General features: G+C 35.2%; 1 protein-coding gene across 2 annotated transcripts in view; it reads left to right on the plus strand.

The window, feature by feature from the left end:
* The window catches only part of USO1 (USO1 vesicle transport factor), a 69,874-nt gene that overhangs the window by 781 nt on the left and 45,358 nt on the right, over positions 1-23,735 (plus strand). For both annotated transcript variants that reach the window (XM_054591692.1, XM_054591701.1), the window contains exons 2-4: positions 15,928-16,014; positions 16,089-16,153; positions 23,464-23,540. In XM_054591692.1, coding sequence (XP_054447667.1) covers positions 15,928-16,014; positions 16,089-16,153; positions 23,464-23,540 — 229 coding nt within the window. The remainder of the gene's footprint in view (positions 1-15,927; positions 16,015-16,088; positions 16,154-23,463; positions 23,541-23,735) is intronic.

Consider the following 23,735-nt stretch of genomic DNA (forward strand, 5'->3'; position numbering starts at 1 on the left):
CGTTTTTCGAGCTCTCGCAAATATGTGTCATTTAGGAAAGTCTTTGATGATGTAGGGATCTTCAGCGCTCAAACCGCTTTGGAAGACACATACCCCGCGTTCCCTTACACTCACCCCATTTAGAAGTCTGAATTCATGGTAACAGGATTTTCGGCATCACATTAGAAAAATTCTTAGCCACTGAAAACAGCCCGATAGATGGTTCAGTTTTAGGTTTATGATAAACTTTGTGCCGCTTAGTTAGTGTCTACTAGAAGTAAGTGTGTATGAGTTTTTAAAAATAAGCATTTTATTTTGGGTCTACAGAAAAGTGACAAAGTATGACATTTTAAAGGCAAACTTTGGGCAGTAGTGATACACATAACTGGAATGTCTATGAACAATAATAACTTTAATTGCCAAGCTCTGACCTTGTGCTAGGAACTGTTTTGAGTTCTTAAATCCACATTCTTCTTTAATCCCTAAGCACCCTGTAAAATAGGTGATAGTATCCTGACTTTACAAATGAAAAATTGAGGTTGAGAAAGGTGAAGTAACTTGGCCAAGGTCACTAGTCTGTTACTAGTTCTACTAGTAATAGAGTCAGGGTTCAACCCAGGTTTACTTTATTCAGAGCCTAGGCTTTATTGCTGGTGCCCATATTTTAAAACTAATCTGGGAATTTTAGAAATTTATATAATATTAAAGGTTACCTAACAGATCTGAGTTAGAATTGTTCAAAGCAGAAATTTAAAGACAGTGAATCTTTTTTCGTTCATTTGAAAATCAGGTTTCACACACTAACATACTGCTGATATTTGTTGTTTCTCACATGGCTACAGTGCAACTGAGCTGCCCTGTTAGGATATCATGCCTCTCCAGACTACCATAGTCACAGTCACAGCCCACCTCTTCAGCTTTTCTTTTTTATCTTTGATTTTTTGGGGGACACCAACTTTTAAAGTGTGGTTTACTACAACTTACTTTGGAGTTAAACCTTGATTTAAATACTTGTCTTTCACCCTTAAATGGATTGGACAGATAAAAGATGGCTAATACCTCTGAGTAAAAGAAGGAAAATGCCTGCTCTTGTGGGTATAATGAGGATTAAGCCAAATAAGAAATAGAGCCTGACACTTAGTGTGTGCTCAGTAAAGCATGGTTTTTATTATATGTTCTTATGGGAAGAATACTCTTTTGTTATAGTTGGAAGATGGTGTAAAATTGAGTATAAGATTTTAAAGCTGGAAGGCCCTTTGCAGCTCTTGCAAGTTGAACGACCCGCCCTCCCCCCACCCCTCAGTTTACTTTACAAGTTAGGAGACCTAGGCACAGAGCACCAAAACAACTGGGACTAGAACACTTTGACCTCGCTGTAGTGAATGGAACAACGTACTTCTTATATCAGATTTTATCCACGTCAAACTTTTCACAGTCTAGACTCAAAAACTTTTAAATTTTATTTCTCTTCTTTTAATTTAGGTAGAAAAGGGCACTGATTTCTTATGATTAAAGCCTCCTAACCCTTGACATACTTTGCTGGGTGCAAATTATTTTTACTAATTATAGGAAAAGTGCTACTCATTTTTTTTTTAATGCTTGCACGTAGGCTTAATTTTCCATCTACCTTCCAACTAATGCCTTTGTAAATGCTAGTTTTTTGAAAATCCCAAAATAGGTGTTAACTATTTGATGATAAATCATAGGGAAGTTTTCCCTTGGCAAGTTGTATCCCAAGGCATGAAAGTTGGCTAAAGTCCATAAAAGTATGCAGAGTTAGCATGCTGTTAGGGCATCTCTTTTTAGATCAAACTTTGATCAGCTGGCTTAAAAAGCAAAAGGACTAACAATATAGACACAGCTGTACTTTCTTTTAATAAAAATTGAGTGTGCGCTTAAATTTAGACATAGTTTTGGTTTTGTCAAGCATATTTTATACCAGTGTCATAACTGGTATGTGTTTTCTTTCCTGACTCTCTTGCAATAAATGTCAGAGAATAATGATTTGTGTTTACACTTCTATAGCTAACCAAAGATGTCTCATATTTTTAAATAGTGTCTGTTGACAGCTGCATGGCTTTTTTAAAAAGTTGATTTATGGTGGTTCTAAAAAACTAGTATCATATAAATTTTACATACCATAGCATTACCAAAGTATGTTCCAAAGAAAGTAAGTAAAGGTACTAGAAGGAATTTTGTTGCCAAAGAAGTCTGCTGTCTGATGATCAAAAATGAAATAAAAAACTTAATATTTATACAAGATTTATTAAACAATTACTGTGTTATGTTTTCAAGTATTTTCAGGATGGAGTTATAAAATAAGTTGTGTTTGCCAAATTTATTTAACCGGATCCTTCCCTTCCCCACTACCCCAGAAAACTTTGTGGATCTAGTGTTCTGATGAACATTAGGGAGAAATTGTCCTAGAGAATATATTTTTAAAGGAATGCTACATTTTAGAAGTCCTTAATTATCATCAGCATTATGAAGTTCACAAAGTATTTCCCTTTGAATACCTAAAAGAGAATATGAGTCCTGAAGCTTTGATTTGAGAAATAATGATAATCACTCTTGAATCTGATTATCTTTTTAGGAGATAGAAAATTTCTTATATAAATTGTTAGTAGCAAATACCTTTTCTCCCTTTTTATTTATTTACCTCCTGTTATTTATACTGCTTTGTGTGTTGCCTGTTTTTGGATATCAGACAAAAGGCATACTTATTTTTTATACCTCTGGCAGAAATGCCATAAACATTTTTTGCATAAAAAGTTATCTTTAACTTGAAAACTTGGAGTATTAGACTTTGAGATGCAGCATTGGTGATAGGTTATTTGGTAGTAGACAAGTTTCATTATTATGCCTTGCTTAAAAGGATGTCCTATTGGAAAGCATCATTCATTTCTTAGAGAAAGCATGGAGAATAAATGAAGCAGTATATTACCTTGTTTGACTTACTGGTAATTTTAATGGAAATAGGTCATGTTAGAGTCATCGGATTTCTCTTCAGAGAGACTGGTGTTTGACTTTGTATAACGTTCCCACTTTTTTTTTTTAATACAGATATGTATTTTACTTAAAAAGTTACAAACAGGTGGACTGCAGGGTTGTCTTACAAAATGACAAGAATGAAATATATTGGAAAAATTTTACTTTTACGAATCTTTATAGGTCATTGTTCAATGCTTGTATTTGTTACTTGAGATTTTTACCTTTCATTGATAGTTAAGTACATTAGATCCATGATATATAGGCTACATGATTTAATTTGCACAACCCTAGTGATTTGAACAATGCCTAAACAGATGCCATAGTAAAGACAACACATATATCGCATTTAATATTAATTTATTTTCCTAATAAGCAAGTTGACATGCAATCTATTGCGGAAGCTAAAATAACTTTTGGTACCTTTTCTTAAAATGTACCCACATTTTTTAAGATTTGTAATTACTTAGGTCATCTGAGGATGACTGGCTTTTGCTTTTATCTTTTTGTCAAATGTCAGTTAAGAGTTCAATTGAAAACAAATTAAATTTCTGGCTCCTTCTTGTATCCTAAAATAGTAAGATTTATTATTCCATTTAAACAATATAAATGAATTGACTGTTGGTTAACATGAATTGTTTTAGTCCTAGAGGAACTAGTCATGGATGGGAAAGTTCTGTCCAAGGATGGTAAAACTATGTGTTAAGTTTCATAAAGGCAAAGTTGTATCATCAATTAAGTTGGTATTAGGGATTGTTAAATATTTGTTGAATAAATGACTGAGGCTTGACCAGGTAGCTCATTTGGTGAAGAGCATCATCCTAATACACTAAGGTTGAGGGTTTGATTCCAGGTCAGGGCACATACAGAAAGCAACCAATGAATGCATAAATAAATGGAACTACAAATCAATGTTTCTCTTTATCTTTCCCTTCCCCTCTCTCTTTCTCTGAAATCAATAAACAGAATAAATGACTGAATGGTTCAATTAAATTTCATAAATTCCTGCCCTTTTTACATATCAGTTAAATAGTTACTGAATACTAAAAAAAATATGTATGTATATCAGGAATTGTATGAAAATACTGCAAACTCCATCACGTCAGTCTCCATTAAATTTTTTTTAATTTTACTTATTTTTAGAGTTCGGAAAGGGTGAGAGAGAGAGACACACACACACAGAAACATCAATGAGAGAGAAACATTGATTTCTTGCTTCTTATAAGTGCCCAGCCAGGGTCTGAACCTGAAACCCAAGCATTTGGCCTGACTGGGAATTGAACTGGCAACCCTTAACTTTGCTGGGTGATACCCAACTAGCTGAGCCATACCAATCAGGGCAGTGACTGTTAAATTTTAAATATTCCTCCAGCATTCTAGTTTTACAGCATGTTCTCTATTTTTCTTTTTACTTTTCAGTGGTTTTTTTATTTTCACATTCCTCATCTCACTTTTTGCTTTCCTAGTCTTTCCTATTCCCATTGCTTCTGTTTTGGTCTCCTTTGTGTATCACCTTTAAAAAAAAAAATTTAATCTTGATTATATTTTTCCCCCATTACCATTTAGTCCCCGTATACCCCCCTCCTCCAGCTGTGTATCACTTAATAAAATAGTAAGTGGCACCGTTAGATAGCAAAACAAATAAACATTAAAGCCAGGTTATTAGGTTGTGATTTTGATTATGAATTACAATTTACCAGTTGTTAATGGATTTGCCCTTTTCGTATTTTTCTTGATAAGTGGAATTGTGAATCTTACATGGCAATTACTGAAAACAAAAGTTTTGGTACATGATCACCTGCATTTACTGCATGATGTTATTCCTATTTTTTGATTAATAAGACTTCATTTTTTAAATTATACAAAGTAGCAAATAATACTAGTAAAGTTTAAGTCCTCTTTGAGTACCATCTCCAATTTCAGTTCTCTTTCAAAAATAACCACTATTCTTAGTTGGGTATAAATCTTTCCAGACCTTTATGCATAATCATGCATTTGTGCAATATGGAATTATATATTTGTATAAGGATGTTTATCTTTTTTTCATAAGTGATATAGTATTTATGGTTTTCTATAGCTTTTTCATTGATTGATATCTCTTAGAGAACTTTGCCTGTTTAAACAACTAGTTTATTAGAAATTATTTAAAATACCAGATTTTTTGTTATTTTTGTTAATTAACAATATGCTATCTTCTAATAGAATAAAAGCATTTTTATAAAAGGTTCCATGTCTAATTCATCATTGTCTTTATCTCTCAGTGCACTTTATACCTAGTTAGCATATTACATTTAGTTGAAGAACTGCTGTCTTTTTTTTTTTTTAATCTTCACCCAAGGATATGCATATCGATTTTAGAGAGAGGAAGTTGAGGGGGAGAGAACATTGATGTGAGAAACACTTATCTGTTGTCCCCTGCACGCAGCCCAACTGGGAATCCAACCCACAGCCTAGGTATGTGCCCTGAGTAAGGATTGAACCCATAGCCTTTTGGTGTACAGGACAACGCTCCAACCAGCTGAGCCACCCAGCCAGGGCTAGTTGAAGAACTGCTGTCTCTTGAATCTTATTATCCCTTTCTGGTCCCCCTAAATAAAACTTCCTCTGGATTAAATTTTACTCAAAAATACTTTTTTCTTTTTAAAAACTGCTTTTTTAAAAATACATAATATTCTGTTGCTTAATGCAAGAGTCACAAACTCAAATTCTAACACTGTCATTTGGGTAACCTCATTGTTCAATGAAGCAGGGTGGATAAGAGGAGAGAGCAGGGTTCTGGGTGAAACTGGAGCCTGCATATCCTGACTTGAGAGTGTAGCTAGTGCTCAAATCCAGCCAGTTGCCTCCAGGAATGTAGGCCCAGAAATAAGATTTAACCAAGTAATTAAACACTCAAACTGCTTGGCTTTGAATACCATCCCACTACTTAACTAGTTTTGTGAACTGGGACAAGTCACCCACTGTGACTGTCTCTCAGATCTAAAATGCAGATAGTAAAATAGTGTCTGTCAAACAGGGGTTTTTTTGAAGATTAATATAATTAAAAATATGAAGAACTTCGGAACACAGCTGGCACATAATAGGTACTATATATTCCATATTTTAATGATTCTGAAATGCACATTTGCATTTAAACATATCTAAAACCAGGTTGTATCTTGTAATTATAATTGGTGTTATTTCTTTGTTCTTAGTGATACATTAAATGGTGGGTCTTACTGATGGCTTCTTAAATTGTATGAAATACAGTGTGAGCTATTATTATCAAGCTGTTTTTTTTTTCAAGAAAAGGTGGAAGTCTTTATATGAAATCTTCAGATTTTGAAATGTTGGCTTAAAAATTATTTAAAAAACTGCATTACCATGTACCCCTACTTACCAAAAAAATCTTGTAGTCCCTGTGTAGTTTGCAGCAGGTACTCAGACCAACATTTTTCTGCATGGGAAGCAATGTAGAATGTAGAAAAATGTGGGCTTTGTAGTGATATATCTGAAGCTCGGTTAGCATCTGAACTCTACCACCAAATAGGCAGTGCATTTTTGGGTTCATTGCTTATCTCTTCTTTCTTAAAAATGCTTTGTTGTTTATGCTATTACAGTTTGTCCCAATTACTCCCCTTCACCACGTTCCACCCAGCCTGCCGCCCACATTGCTTATTTCTGAGCCTGGTTTCGTCTTCTGTAAAATTAGTTTCTTAGTTTAGGTATTGGGTTAGCTGCTAGAGCTGAGGCCAGAAAAGAGTCCTAATAAAGACAAAAGTCTGGCTTTCTCCACTAAAAGGCCAATTAGAAGGCTGTCCACAGGGTTGGGTCGAAGTTCTGCTCTCAGTGCGGTCCAGGTGCCTAGGTGCCGCTTTCTATGTTGGTCTGCCATCCCTGGGATGCTGCCCTTACTTGAATTGTTAAATCAGGTGCCTCGGTGAACCAGATTCAAGCTTTAGGCTCAGGAAATGAGAAAGAGGAATAAAGAACGATTAGTTTCCTTCTAAGAACATGACCTGGAAGGTACTGGCAGCTCTTTGGCCAGAATGTAGTCATTGCCTACATGTAAGGAAGGCTTGGAAAGCAGTCTAGGTGGACAGCCATGTGCCCAGCTAAAACACATAGAGTTCTAATCACTAAAAAAAGAGAAGGGAAAAAGAGGTACAACTGTACTACACTGAGTTGGTTTTTCAAGTAAGGAATAAATGAAATAATGGTCTTGAGATCTACAGTTTCAGAATGTAAATTAAACATGCTTGTGTGCTGCAAAATTTTTCCTCAGTAAATACCAACTGAAAAATATAGACCTGTCTTTGGCCTAAACACTAAATCTTTGTAATGTTTGGAATATATATAATGTTTTTCTTTCATTTGGCTTCACTTGTCTGTAGAGTAGCAACATAACACTTTATTATGGAGGGATTACTTATTCAGAAACTTCAACCATCTGGAATAGTATCAGGAGGTAATAAGTCTTTCACATAGAAAAGCAGAAGTTGCCAAGTTTATGTGTGCAATCTTGATTTCAAACCCAAGTAATTTTTGGTTGTAGACATTACTATCTTGCTTAATTATTAAATTTCTTAGAAGCAAATCAAAATCTACAAAATTTAAATGGTCAGAAATGTAAATGATGGAAATGACAGCCACAACCTAAAAGAATAGAAAATTGATACAAAAAAACAGTCATAAGACTCTGGGTAATAATAAACTTCATTAATATTTGAGTATTTCTAGGTACCAGGTACTATGCAAAGACTTTTCTATTCATAACTTCATTTAACATCTGATATCCCTGTATATGATATTGGTGAGGACTTAGGTTTAAATCTAAGAAAGCTTATAAAATTCAGTTCTTTGTTTAGGAAGATAGAGAAGCTTGTGATTAGTTTTAGGTTACTATCAGAAATCATTAAAGTGAAAAGACCATTTTGGTGCCTGACAGAAGGTATCTGAAATAGCTCAATCATGATTCTGGATAAGTAAGTTTTACTCAATTTTGTTTCATTGGTTTTCAGTATGGTTGACTGATTTGAGTTTAATTGCCTTAAGTCACTTGAGAGAAAGTTCCGATTAAAATCCCCAGTTGGGAAGAATATGTACTTGCCAATAACACCCAAGTTTGATAGATAAAGTTGCATGTTTATATTTCTAAAAATAGTCTCAATACACACCCAAACTTGGGAATGAATGGATTTTATTTCTGTAAATATAAATAGAACACTTTAAATAGTGATTAATTTTAATATAGTTAAGATACCTTTCTTTTTAATCCTCACCCGAGGACATGCTTATTGATTTGGGAAGGGAGGAAGAGAATGAGGGGAGAGAAACATCCATGTGAGAGAGAAACATCAATCAGTTGCCTGTCATATGCGCCCTGACCAGGGACTGAACCCGCAACCTGGGCATATGTCCTGGCTTGGAATAGAATGAACAACCTTTCAGTTTGCAGGATGACACTCTAACCACCTAAGACACATAGGCCAGAGAAGATAATTATATAATTATCTTAAACAACAACAACAACTTGTGATCAAATCTTCACTCCCAGAAATAACAGGCATTTAAAATTATTATGAAAGGAGATACTCATATTTGCCTGTGTAAGTTTTTATGGCCATAACTATTTTGGGTAGCACAAGAACAAGTGTACATGTGTAGTTAATGTGTTTGAGTAATAACTCTATTATAATCTTAAAAATTTGTGCTTTATCCTATAAGCAACAGGGAGCCAGTTGAAGATATTTTTATTATGGTAGTTTATTTTTTTCAATTAAGAGCTGATTTTGTACTGTTTTGATCAATAGAGTGAAAATAGAGTCTTTGGGGAGGGTTAGGGTAGGGGTGAGCAATGCGGGGAAAGGCGGGACAACTATAGCTGAACAACAATAAATTTTTTAAAAAGGATATTTTCAGACCGAAAAAATAACAGTACAGAATCTGTAACACAGTAGTTCATTTTAGCTGTCATGTAAAGATTACACTTAAAACTAACACTGTCGGTACCCTTGACTGTCTACTAACATTCTCATGGGTAGAAATAACTGGAATTTTAACTTCCAATGGGTTCTCAATCCTATACCATGAAACTAAGCCTAAATAAAAGGTTTTACAGTAAATGTTGGATTTAGTCAGTCATGAAAATATCATAGAAATTCCAATAAAACAATACATTTCACTTTATTTCATTATTGCTCTTTTCTGTTTATAAAGGTAATACAGCTATCATAATTCAAACATCAGAGGTACAAAATGAACATTTCCAACTACCCCCTAAAATATAGTATGGTACATAGTCTTAATTTTTTCAATATATATTCTAATGGTTTGTTACTAATGTAGATTTAAACCAAAATGAGCTTATGTTAAGCATAATATTTATAGTTTTCTTATTTCAGTGAATGTATCTTGAACATCTTTTGTTAGTAAATATGGATCTGCTTCATTCAGCTCAATCAGCTATATAGTGTACAGGGTAGGGCAAAAGCAGGTTTGCAGTTTTGAGTACATCAAACAGTTTATTCTTGTATTACTATTTACTGATTATTGTATTTTTTATACAAACAATTGTAAACCTACTTTTGCCCCATCCTGTATGTGTACCATGTGTTACTTCACTGTTCTCTGGCTGATAGATTAACATTTAGATTTTTTTTTTTTTAATCGAAATTTATTGCTTATGGTTCTGCAGGCCGGAAATGTGAGATCAGGGTGCCAGCCCAGTTGAGTTAGGACCCTCTTCCATAGAGCAGACTTAATATTATGTCTTTACAGGGTAGAAGGGAAATTTCCTTTTTAGCTATTAAAAATATTGCTACAAAGAATGTTCTTATATATAATATGGTGTAACTGTGGGCATATTTTTAAAGGATAAATTCCTAGAAGTAGGAATGCCTGGCTGAAAGGGTATGAACTTTTAAGTTGTACTACTTTTGTCAAATTGCCACTTTTTTAAGTTACCTTCCTTCTAAGAGAATATAAGCAAGTTCACTAATTTATATCTTTGTCCTGGATAGTTCTATTATAAAAATTTTATTGAAGTGTTTAGAAGTGTACACATACCATATGTGTAAACCTCAACCTGAACATACCCAGATGACTGTCACCCAGATTAAAGAACAGAACATTGCTAGCACCATTTAAGTCCCCATGGTGCTTCATTCAGTCACTGCACACCCCCATGAGTAATCGCTGTCCTGATTTCTAATAACAGGTTACTTTTACCCATTTTTTATGTTATAAAAACGGAATCATTTGGTGTGTGCTACTATTATTTTAATTTTGTGAGTCTGTTAGATAAAAATAACCTTATTGCCATTTTATTTATCTTCATAATTGAGATTACTATCTTTTTGTATTTGAAAGCTTTAAAAAAAAAAACAACTAACAGCTACCCTGGTTATGCAGCTCAGTTGGTTAGAGTGTCTTCCCCATCCAGGGGTGTCCAACCTTTTGGCGTCTCTGCGTCACACTGGAAGAAGAGGGGTTGTCTTGGGCCACACATTAAGTATATTGCGACACATATTTACCAAAAAAAAAGTCTCATAATGTTTTAATTAAATTTACTATTTTGTGTTGGGCCACATTCACAGCCATCCTGGGCTGCATGTGGCCCACAGGTTGGACACCCCTGTGTAAGCACACCAAGGTTGCAGGTTCAGTCCCTGGTCAGGGCACATGCAAGAATCAGCCAATGAATGCATGAATAAGTGGAATAACAAATCGGTGTTTCTCTCTTTCTCCTTTCTCTCTCTCTAAAAGCAATAACTAAATTTTAATGTTTAAAAAAATTTTAATATAAAACAATGCTGAAAGGTTAGCATGTTATAACACAAAATAAATGACTGAAAATAAAAACAAAGCAAACTCCTCCCCCTTCTACCGCCCCCAGCCATTGTGGCTCAGTTGGTTGGGCATTGTCCCGCAAACCGAGAAATCTCTGGTTCCATTCCTTGTTGGCGCACATGCCTGGGTTGCAGGTTTCGGTCCCTGGTCAGGGCACATACAGAGGGCAACCAATCAGCTATAAACTACCTTTAAAAAAAAAAAAAAAAGATGTACAAGACCCAAGTAGAGGAGATTACAATCATGCTTATAGGAGAATTATTTTGGCCTAAGAAATTCTTTAACCTGGGTAATGAGATTTATGTTTTCAAAAGGTAATTATGTAGTTTTTTTGATGGTAAAAAAAAATTATACTAGGAAAGGTATCAGCCCGTTATTTAATAAAGAGAAAGTTGTATTATTCCAAGCTTGGAAAGTCAATATAATTATTATGAAAGTAAATACAGTTTAAGGTAAGAATTTCTAAATCTGAGCAGTTGGAATGAATAAAAAACAAGTAAAGCTAGGCTTGGTTATTGTATCTGCTGTATGAAGAAATGCAAATTAGCATAGTAAAGACTTAGAAGTTCTGCAGTGCAGAAACCCATTTAATTTTGTATAACCTTGGGTTTCCCACTAGTTCTGTGGATATCTTCTGGGATACTAGAAATTTGCAGAACACTATGTATTTAAACACTGTTAATTCAGATACATACAGTGCAAAAATTTAAGTGATATGCCAAAATTATATTTATGGAACTCTAGGAAGAACTGTCATTAAAGAATGAATAATGACACCATGTTAGCACTATGAAGTACCTGAGTGTAGTGGTTTTAAAAAATGTCCTTTATCAGATATTTTCCGAATATTTTTGTCCAGTCTATGGCTTTTCATTCTCTTAACAGTGTCTTTTTAAGGGTAGAAGTGATAAACTTCAATTTATTACGTTTTTCATTTATGGATTGTTTTCTTAATATATACCTGAGAAATCTTGCCTAATTAAAAGTCACAGAGATTTTCTCCTATGCCTTCTTCTAGAGGCTTTATAGTTTTAAGTTTCCAAATTTTTTAAATTTTTGGTTTGATTGATTTTTTTGAAATCTTTATTGTATTTTTTCCATTACCATTTATCCCTCTTATACCCTTTTCCACCTCCACCCACCCCACCCCCCAGCAATCATCCCACTGTTCTTCATGCCCATGGGTCCTTTTCCTTTTTTCCTTGATCCATTACCCCCTCACATCCACCACCAGAGCCATCATTCTGCTCTCTGTCTGTGAGTCTGTCTATATTTTGCTTGTTAGTTCAGTTCGTTCATAGGTTCCACATATGAGTGAAATCATATGGTATTTGTCTTTCTCTGACTGGCTCATTTCACTTAGCATAATGTTCTCCAGGTCCATCCATGTTGTCTCAAAGAGTAAAATTTTGGGGGGTTTTTTACGGCCAAGTAGTATTACATTGTGTAAATGTCACGTGATTTTATCCACTCGTTTACTGATGGACAGTTGGGCTGCTTCCGTATTTTGGCGATTGTAAATAACACTACAGTGACCATAGGGGCACTTATATTCCTTTAGATTAGTGTTCCCAGTTTCTTCGGATAAATTCCCAGAAGTGGAATCGTTGGGTCATAAAGCAGTTATTTTTTGAGGTGTCTCCATACTGCTCTCCCCAGTGGCTATACCAATCTGCATTCCCACCAGCAGTGCAAATGGGTTCCCATTTCTCCATGACCTTGCCAGCACTTGTTTGTTGATTTATTGATGCAGCCATTTTGACAGGTGTGAGATGATATCTCATTGTGGATTTAATTTGTACTTCTCTGATAATTAGTGACATTGGACATCTTTTCATATGTCATTGACCATCTGTATGTCCTCTTTGGAGTAGTGTCTATTTAGGTCCTTTGCCTATTTTTTAATTGGATTTGTGTGTGTGTGTGTGTGTGTGTGTGTGTGTGTGTGTGTGTGTGTTGAGTAGTGTGAGTTCTTTATAAATTTTGGATATTAATCTCTTACCAGATGTATTGGCAAATACATTCTCTCATTTCATGGCTTATCTTTTTATTTTATTAATAGTTTCCTTTGCTGTGGAAAACTTTTCAGTTGGATGTAGTGCCATTTCTTTTGTTACCCTTGCTTGAGGAGATGTATCAAAAAATATTTCTATAAGCAATGTTCAAGATGTTACTGCATGTGTTTTCTTCTAGGATTTTTATGGCTTTAAGTGTAATATATTTAAGTCATTGATTCATTTTGAGTTTATTCTTGTGGCGTAAGAAGATGGTCCGGTTTTGTTTTTCTACATGTATCTGTCCAGTTTTTCCACCACCGGTTATTGAATAAACTATCTCTAACCCATTGTATGTGTCTACTTCCTCTGTCGAATATTAATAGGCTCTGAAGACTTGGGTTTATTTCTAGGCTCTCTATTCTGTTCCATTGATCTATGTGTCTCCAATATTTTTAAAATATATATATTTTATTGATTATGCTATTACAGTTGTCCCATTTTTCCTCCCCTTTATTCCCCTCTGCCCTGCACCCCACCTCCCACTAGGCTTCCCCTCCCCCTTAGTTCATGTCCATGGGTCGTACATATAAGTTTTTGTTCTCAGTTTCCGATACTATCCATAACTTCCCCTTGTCTATTTTGTACCTACCAATTATGCTTCTTACTCCCTGTTGTTTTCCCACCTCTCTCACACTGATTAATCTCCATGTGATCTCCATTTCTGTGATTGTATTCCTATTCTAGTTGTTTGCTTAGTTTGTTTTTGTCTTTTAGGTTCAGTTGTTGATAGTTGTGAGTTTGTCGTCATTTTACTGTTCATAGTTTTTTATTTTCTTCTTTTTCTTAGATGGGTCCCTTTAACATTTCATATAATAAGGGCTTGGTGATGATGAACTCCTTTTACTTGACCTTATCTGGGAAGCACTTTATCTGCCTTTCCATTCTAAATGATAGCTTTGCTGGATAGAGTAATCTTGCATATAGGTCCTTGCCTTTCATGACTTTGATACTTCTTGCCAGTCCCTTCTTGGCTGCAAGGTTCTTTTGAGAAATCAGCTGATAGTCTTATGGGAACTCCTTTTGTAAATAACTGTCTCCTTTTCTCTTGCTGCTTTTAAGATTATGTCCTTTTCTTTAATCTTGGGTAATGTAATTATGATGTGCTTTGCTGTGTACTTCCTTGGGTCCAACTTGTTTGGGACTCTCTGAGCTTCCTGGATCTCCAGGAAATCTGTTTCCTTAGCCAGATTGGGGAAGTTCTCCATCATTATCTTTTCAAATAAGTTTTTGATTTTTTGCTCTTCCTCTTCTCCATCTGGCACACCTATGATTTGGATATTGGAATATTTAAAGTTGTCCCGGAGGTTCCTAAGCCTCTCCTCACTTTTTTGAATTCTTGTTTCTTCATTCTGTTCTGCTTGAATGTTTATCTCTTCCTTCTGCTCCAAATCATTGATTTGAGTGCTGGTTTCCTTCCCTTCACTGTTGGTTCCCTGTATATTTTTCTTTATTTCACTTTGCATAGCCTTCACTTTTTCCTCTATTTTGTGACCATACTCAGCCATTTCTATGAACATCCCAATTACCAGTGTTTTGATCTACACATCTGATAGGTTGGCTGTCTCTTCGTCACTTAGTTCTATTCCTGGGCTTTGAGCTGTTCTTTTATTTGGGCCATAATTCTTTGTCTCAGTGCACCTGTTACCTTGGAAGGGGAGGAGCCTTAGGTATTCGCCAGGGTGGGGCAACCCAGGTCCCTGCATTCTGATGCTGTGTGTAGGGGAGGGGTCTGAGAGGGAACAAAGCCACTTGCTTGGCTCTCAACCAGCATTCAGTCACTTCTCTTGCCACCCACAAGCAAATTGGGCCTTCCTGGTGCTGTTTCCCGGGTGGGTGAGTTTGTGCGCATTCCAGGACCCTGTGGGTCTCTCCAACGAACTTTGCTGTGAGGCTGGGAGTTTCTCCCACTGCTGCAACCCCCATGTTTTTACAACCATAGGTTTTGAGGCTTTCTTTTCCCACACTGGAACTCCAGGCTGTGCAGTCTGTCTTGCTCCCCAGTTGTTCCTCCAGGTTTATCTACACGCAAATGTGGGACCGCCCAATCCGCCAGCCACCAACTCGCGTGGCGTCCTCTCCATCCCCAGCTGCCCATCTCCGCCCCTCCTACCCATCTGGATGAATGTTTCTTCTCTAATTCCTTGGTTTTGGACTTCCATACAGTTCGATTTTCTGGCATTCGGTTATTTTTTGTTTTTAAGTATGTTGTCCTTTTTTGGTTGTGTGGGGAGGCAAAGTGTATCTTCCTATACCTCCATCTTGGCCAGAAGTCTCTTCAATTTTTTTTTTAATGAAAGTTTGTATACACACACAGTTTAGTACTTTTCCTCAGTAGAGTCACAATTCACATAGAGTTTTACAACTTGCTTTTTTTTCACTATTAAATCATAGTATTTTAATGTTAGTTCAGTTAATATTTTTGAGTAGTTGCATAGTATTCCACCAAAGAATATACCACAATTTAATTTTTCTTCTCTTGCTGGACAGTTAAATTCTTTTCAGTTTTTTCGTATTGTAAATAATGCTCAAGGTTTATTTTAAAATTCAATTTGAATTTTCATTCTTGTAAATTTATTAAAAGATTTATACTAGAAATTTTCATTCCTTCTAGATTATGAGGTACAGTCAAAACTAAAACATTTTTGTATACAGTTCTGACTTATTGTTCAAATACAGGCTGAATTTATGATGTAAACAATTATTGTTTACAAGTTTTTAAAAATAACTTTCTATCTTCTACCATAACCCTAATGGATTATGCTCTCCTCTTGGTTTATAAGCATGTTTAGAGAATTCTGGTTCTACTAATGATTTCTCTTACTTTCTCATGTTTGTGACTTATTTTATTTGACTTCTACCTCTTTTACTTTTCAAGTCTTTGTGAAAAATGTTTGACCTCTCTAATGAGATTAAAATACTACCTAGTTATTTAGATTTGTATATGATCATTTTTATGACATACCATTTGTTGATTTTTTTGTTTTTTAAAATAGATGATACAAAGTTGGGGAACACTTCATGTTTCTTGTTTCTTTTTTTTTCCTCTTAATGTTATTTCATTTTTCCATGACAGATTCAAAAGCTTTGTGACAGAGTAACTTCATCTACTTTACTGGATGATCGAAGAAATGCTGTGCGTGCTCTCAAATCATTATCTAAGGTCTGTAACACTTTATTAGTTGTTAAGTTAATTAAGTTGGATTTTAGTTTCTTTAACATTTTTCTTTTGTTCAGAAATATCGCTTGGAAGTGGGAATTCAAGCTATGGAACCTCTCATCCGTGTGTTGCAAACAGATCGGTAAGTCTCTTTAATGATTTTTCTCCCTATTTTTTCTTGAAATTTTATTATTTTTTAATATATTTTATTGATTATGCTATTACAGTTGTTCCATTTTTTCCCTCCCCTTTATTCCCTTGCGCACTGCACCTCCCCCTTCCACTTCCCGCCCTCCCCAAGTTCATGTCCATGGGTCATACATATAAGTTCTTTGGCTTCTCCATTTCCTATACTATTCTCAACATTCCCCCCCAGCTATTTTGTACCTACTATTTATGCTTCTTATTCCCCGTACCTTTTCCCTCATTCTCCCCTACCTGGTAACTCTCCATGTGATCTCCATTTCTGTGATTCTGTTCCTATTCTAGTTGTTCGCTTAGTGCTTAGTTTGTTTCCGTTTTTGTGGAGTTTTTTTGTTTTTGTTTTTAGGTTCAGTTGATAGTTGTGAGTTTGTTGTCATTTTACTGTTCATAGTTTTTTATTTTCTTCTTTTTCTTAGATTGGTCCCTTTAACATTTCATATAATAAGGGCTTGGTGATGATGAACTCCTTTTACTTGACCTTATCTAGGAAGCACTTTATCTGCCTTTCCATTCTAAATGATAGCTTTGCTGGATAGAGTAATCTTGCATGTAGGTCCTTGCCTTTCATGACTTTAATACATCTTGCCAATCTGGATGAATTTTTCTTCTCTAACTCTTTGGTTTCGGACTTCCATACTGTTTGATTTTCTGGCAGTTTTGGTTAAGTTTTGTTTTTAAATTTGTTGTCCTTTTTTGGTTGTTCAGGGAGGAAAAGTGTCTCTACATATGCCTCCATCTTACCAGAAGTCTTAAAATTTTAATTGATTTGTTTTAGAGCCTCTATTCAGGGAATAGTGGATAAATTATAGGTATTAATTATTACTTTAAATTGTCATTTCAATAAATATTTGTGCAAACTACTGTGCTAAATATTAGGGCAAACAATCTCAACCCTCGGGTAGAAAACTTTCCATTGTATTAAAATGGAATGGACTATCTGCTAATTAAAGGATTAAGATCTTGGTTTTGAATGTGCAAATAGGTATTTTGATAATCACTTAAATTTACTTTAATGTACTTTTCTATAATGTATACATATTATAGTATATCAGTTTTCTAGACTTGCTTTTTTTTGAGAAATAAACTGTACTAATACAAGTGTTTAAATCTGAACATGTCTGAACAGAAAGATCACTCAGCCTATTTTTAGCTCTTTCAGTTTCTCTTTAAGAGATTATATCTGCATCTTTGGTTTTAATTAATAACTGTATGGTTACCTTTCAAATTTTACGTCCAGTTAAATGTATCTTACAAGCTTTAGCTACTCAATGGACATTTTTACCACATCAAAATCTCTTACAAGTATCTCAAATTCAAAATGTTCAAAAGTTAATTTTTCTCTGGTTACCCTTCTTCTAATTGCCTTCCCTCCACCCCCTGCATCCCCTTCAACTTCCTTTTGACCCAAGTTTATCCCAGTTGATAGCACCTTCCATTCAAGGAAGAAACTGGGACCTTGTACTGAACTGATCCATCTTCTTAACCCGTTATGCCCCATCAAGACCAAAAAAACAGCTGGAATCCATGAATTTCTCTTAATTTCTTTTGTTGGTCTTAGTTCTCACTCTCAGTATCAATCACTTAAATAATTTTCATACCTCTTTTATTGGTTATCTTTTGCTGCATAGCAAATTACCTGAAAATTTAGTGGCTCAAAATAATAAATATCTCACGGTTTCTGTGGATCAGGAATTCAGAAGTGGCTTAGCTAGGTGATCTCAGGTTCTCTCATGAGGTTTTCCATCAAGGTGACAGCTAGGAATGCGGTCATCTGAAGACTTGACTGGGACTGGAAGATATAATTGCAGGATGGCTCATTCACATTACGATTGGCAGGTGGCCTCAGTGCCTCCGTGTTTCTCTGTAGGGCTGCTTGAGCATCCTCATGGTATGGCGGTTGGCTTCTCCAAGAGCAAGCGATCCTAGAGAGAACTAAAGGAAAGCCACAATGTCTTTAAGGATTCAGTCTCAGAAGTCACATAACATCAATCCCACCACCTTGTATCAGCATTTGTTAGAAGAAAGTTAATAAATACAGCCTACACTTATAAGGAGGAGAATTAGTTTCCATCTTTTGAAAGGAGATCTATCTAACAGTTTTTGGAAACAGTTTAAAACCACCACCGCCACCTTCAAACTGTGTTCTTTGCCTCTTAGCTCTTTGACCTTCCATTCATTCTATATTTTGCAAGAATTATCTGTCTAAAATGTTAATCTTGTATCACTCACCTATTTAGTGCATATCACCAGGTCAGTGCAGTGTGGAGTCCAAGTTTCTCAAAGCAAAGCATATAAGCTTTTTAAAGATTTTAATACTGCCTGTCTATCCAACCTGATAGCCTTTTTTTCAGTTATATTTCAGCAATGCCCAGCTGATTGTTCATACCAGTTAGAACCTTTTCTCCACAGGAAGTGTAACCCATATTGGTTACCTTTCCAAAGCCAGATACTTCTAATGCATTTGAATATGCATTGATGTGTCAGGACTGTCTGTGTTGTTAAAACCAAAGTGGGTAACTGTGGCAGGCAGAATAACATCCCCCACCCCTCGCCCCAAAAAGATGTTCACATCATAATCACCACAGCCTATGAATACTACCTTAGGTGGCAAAAGGAACTTTACATGTATGGTTACATTAAGGATTTTGATATGGGGAAATTGTGCTGCATTATCCAGGAAGGCCAATTGTATGTAATCACAATGCTCCTTAAAAGTGGAAAAGGAATGCAAAAGAGTAGGTCAGAATGAGGTGATATGAGGTGATCTCCACTGGTTTTGCTGGCTTTGAAGATGAAGGAAGCCAGCTTGTAGGGCTGGAAAAGGCAAGGAAATGGGTTTTCCCCTCAAGCCTACAGAAAGGAAGTCAGCCTTGCTGAGACCTTAATGTTAGTCCAGTGAGACACATTTCAGACTTCTGACCTCTATAACTATAAGATGATACACTTGTGTTGTTTACACCACTAAGGTTGTGGTAATTTGTCACAGCATCAAAACTAATACGTTAACCTAATTAGTTATCGTTTAAACAATATTGCAAGTTAAAGAAAATGGATCCTAGATCAAAAAAAAAAACAAAAAACAGTGTGAGGATTATACATGTATATAATCTTTCTTTTTCATTCCCTGCATCTTTATTCCATGTGTCATGTTCTGAGTCTTATAAAGTTAGATGAAAATGAAATGAAATGAAATGACTAATCTCAATGTGAAAAATAAAATGCTACCTCTTACATAAAGTAGAATTTACTGTCATTTTTAGTGCACAGCAGAAAATTAATGTGCGGATACTTCTGATATAATGGTTAATAAATACATTTTAAAAAACATTTCACATTTACTGTGCACCAGGCACTGTGCTTAGAAGTACGTATACCATACAGTGTTGTGAGTGTATGAACTACTAATTGTATCATGTTAAAGGTGACTGGATGTTTTATTGCACCTCTTAGACAGCAAAGCAAGCCAAATTTCTCTAATGGCTCTTGTGTTTCATTCTCTTTTTTTGCTAAATTCCTTTTCCTTTTGCCTCCCAAACTTATCCATTGTCTTCCATTTTCAAAGTTTTCTGTGTTTTCTTTTTAACTTGATTGAATGTAAAGATCTGTGTTGTGCAGCCACCTCGTTGCACTTCTCATCTTCATTACCGTCTTATGCTTCTCCTGGCCTGTCCAGCCAACACACTGTGATCCCCTTCATCACTGGCTGCCTCACAGAAAGCTATGTTTCCTTTTTGGCATGGCTTCAAACTCCGTGGGTCCATGCGTGTGCTTCCCCTACAATCCCCTTGAGAAGAGCTGCTTATTCTCCTACATCCCATATTCAGGGCTTGAAGATTGTCTGTTTTTCACTGATGTTTCCAAAGCATGACACTTCATAGTTTGGGGGGGTTTTTTGAGATATAATTTATATACCACACATTTCACCTTTTTAAAATGTACACCTCAGTAGGTTTAGTATCTTCACAAATTCATGCAACTATCATTTCTATCTCATCATTTCAGAAGAAATCAGGTACCCATTAGCTGTCGTTCTCTGTTCCTTCATTCCCCTAATGCCTGGCAACCTGTAATCTCCTTTCTGTCTCTATGGATTTAACTATCTTGGACATTTTATATAGATGGAATCATACAGTATGTGGCTTTTCTGTTTGACCTCTTTCACTTAACATAATATACTGAGGTTCATCCATGTTGTAACATATTTTAGTATTCCAACCTTTTTTATGGCCAAATAATATTCCATTGTGTGGATATATACCACATTTTGTTTATCCATTCACTAGTTAATGGACATTTGTGCTAGTTCCATTTATTGGTTATTATGAATGATGAGGCTATGAACATTTGTATACTAGTTTTTGTGTTAACATGTTTTATACATAGGAATGCAATTGTTGGGTCATGTGGTAACTCTGTGTTTAACTTTGAGGAATGGCCCAACTCTTCCACAGAGGCTGCACCATTTTACAATACAGCCAACAGTGTATGCAGGTCCAAGTTCTCTTTACCAACACTGTTATTGTCCGTTTTTTTAAAAATTGCCTTTCTAGTGGGTATAACTTGGTATCTCATTGTAATTTTGATTTGCATTTCTCTAACAACTAATGATGTCGAGCACCTTTTCATGTACTTACTGGCCCATTTGTATACGTTTTTTGGAGAAATGTCTATTCAAATCCTTTGCCAAGTTTTAATTGGGTTGCTTGTCTTTTTATTGCTGAATTGTGTATATATTCTGGATACAAGTCCCTTATCAGATATATGATTGGCAGATATTTTCTCCCATTCTTTGAGTTGTCTTTTCACTTTCTTGATAGTGTCCTTTGAACACAAAAGTTTTTAATTTTGACCAAGTCCAATTTATCTGTTTGATCATTTTCTCACTTATGCTTTTGGTGTCATATCTAAGAAATCATTGCCTGATTTCAAGGTTTTGAAGATCTATGCCTATTCTAAGAGTTTTATGGCTTTAGCTCCTTATATTTACATCTTATATCCATTTTGAGTTAATTTTTATATATGGTTTGAAGTAGGGGTTCCATTCATTGTGTGGCACGTAGATATGTGTTTGTCCCAGCATCATTTGTTGAAGACACTACTTTTCCCCGTTGAATGGTCTTTACATCTTTGCCAAAAATCAATTGAAATAAAAGTTAGGCCATAGTTTTAGACTTTATTCTATTGAGCTATGTGTCTGTCCTTATGCCAGAGCCACATAGTATTGATTATTGTAATTTTGTATTAAGTTTTGAAATTGGGAAATGTGAGTTCTTCGACTTTGATTTTTCTTTTTTAAGATTGTTTTTGGCTGTTCTGGATCCCTTGCATTCTCATACATATTATATGATCAGTTTGTCAATTTCTGAACAAATGGACAGCTAGAATTTTTATAGGGATGTGTGAATCTGTAAATCAAGTTGGAGTATATTACCATCTTAACAATATTATACCTTTCTATGCATGGACACAGTGTCTTTTCACTTATTTGCATTTTGGGTTTTTTATATTGATCATGTCACCTTCAGCTTTGCTGAATTTATATACTAGTTCAAATAGTTCTTTTAGTGGATTCTATAGGATTTCCTATATACAAGAATGTCATGTGTGATTAGGTGTAGTTTTACTTCTTACTTACTAATCTGTGTCCTTTTATTTCCTTTTCTTGCCCAATTGTTCTAACTAGAACGTACAGTTTACTGTTGGGTAGAGTTGGTTAGAGGGGACATCTCTATCTTGTTCCTGATCGTAGGGGTAAAACATTCGGTTTCTTACCATTGCATTTTCCTAGATTCCCTTTGTCATTTCGAGGAGGTTCCCTTTTATTCCTAGTTTCTGAAAAAGTTTTTAAAAGATGTTCCTAAAAATTCTCATAAAAATGATAAATGATCATAATTTTAAAACCCACTTCATTTGAGATTTACATCCTCTCATTATGACCCCCTTCGTCCCTCTTCTGTGCTTTCGTCTACTACTCCTAATCATTTTGTATTCACTGAATTTTTATGATGGGTATATGATCCTTGTTTTTCACTGTAAATGTCATCAACTTCCATCTTTCAGAATTTGTGTGTTAATGACTATAAAATATTATACTTCCTGTTATTATAAATAGTACACATTTACCATAAGATTTTTTAAATTTTTTTTAGAAAATAAAGTATGGAGCAGATAAACTCCATTAGTCCAAGTAGAGATAACACCATTATGTTTATATAAACACTATGTATATATATCCCAAAGCATATATATAAACAATGCACCCATAACATTTCCTAGGTTGAACTGATTTTACTGGTTTTTAAAGTGGGTGTATTTTACAAATGTATAAGATTTTTTTCAATATATAAAAACTCATAAATGTATGTGTTTTTGCTGGATGGTATCATTTTGTATGTTAATTTTTATATTCATTCTTTTCCTACTGGTATTAAACCAAAGATGTTTTCATTAAACATCTTTGAAATACATTTTTTATTGTTGCTATATGTATGAATTTACTATACTATTTTTGTTGTTGTTGCTGGACATTTAGCTTGCTTTTACTTTTTCACTGTTACAAACAAACCTTTACCTACACCACTGTTGATGTTATCTATGATGTCCTGAGGGTGGTTGCCATCAGTATTGCACCCCTTAGACTGGGCAGTCCCCAGGCTCTCTTTAATAGTTCCAGAGAGTTCTCTAGCTAAAGAGCGGTGCTATATCTTTCAGTGCTGCAATGTTGACAGTCTCATCGAAAGTGATATTTTCACTGTGCATAATATTTTTTTTGCTTATTTCTGTTCATGGTGGTTCTTTGAGGGCTTTGATGATCTGGGCAGAGACGGAAGGCACCACCTCAATCTGGGCCTGTCTGTCCTGAATGGTCAGTTTCACTGTAATCCTCAGACCCTTCCAATCATCAGTTGCTTTGACAATGTCGATGTCATCACCAGCATTTTTTGGAGACAGGCCCAGAGGGCCAATCTTGGGGGACAGGGCAGACTTGGCACCGACCTCCCCACTGGTGCACCTCAGGTACACATACGACTTTGATCTTGTTGGGGTCGAACTTTGGTGGCATGGTGGAGGTGGCTGTGTCAGATGAACCCAGATTCAGGACCACTGAAGAAAGTTTCACCTTCTCCTCCTCCAAGCCAAAAGCAGGACAAATTTTTATAAAACTTTGCTAAATAACTGACTAAAAATGGCCATTACAGTCCAGATGCTAACTAGCAATGTATAAATATAATAATTTCTTTTTTCCAGTTCGGATTCCGAAATAATAGGTTATGCTTTGGACACACTATATAATATAATATCTAATGATGAAGAAGAAGAAGTAGGTAAGTTTCTTTTACTGTGTTTTTTGTATGTAAAATTAACAGGATTGTACCAATTTTGCTGGTTTTAAAAGTTGAATTTGTTATAAATTTATTTGCGTTTTTCTTTTTTCTTTATTTTTTTTAATCAATAAAGGAAAGATACATGCTTAGTTCCAGGAAAGTATCTTTAAAATGATTGCCTTGTATATAATTTGG

Source organism: Pteronotus mesoamericanus, unplaced genomic scaffold (genome assembly GCF_021234165.1).
Source record: "Pteronotus mesoamericanus isolate MK-2021 breed Mesoamerican mustached bat unplaced genomic scaffold, CSHL_Meso_final contig_130, whole genome shotgun sequence".
Lineage (NCBI taxonomy): Eukaryota > Metazoa > Chordata > Mammalia > Chiroptera > Mormoopidae > Pteronotus > Pteronotus mesoamericanus.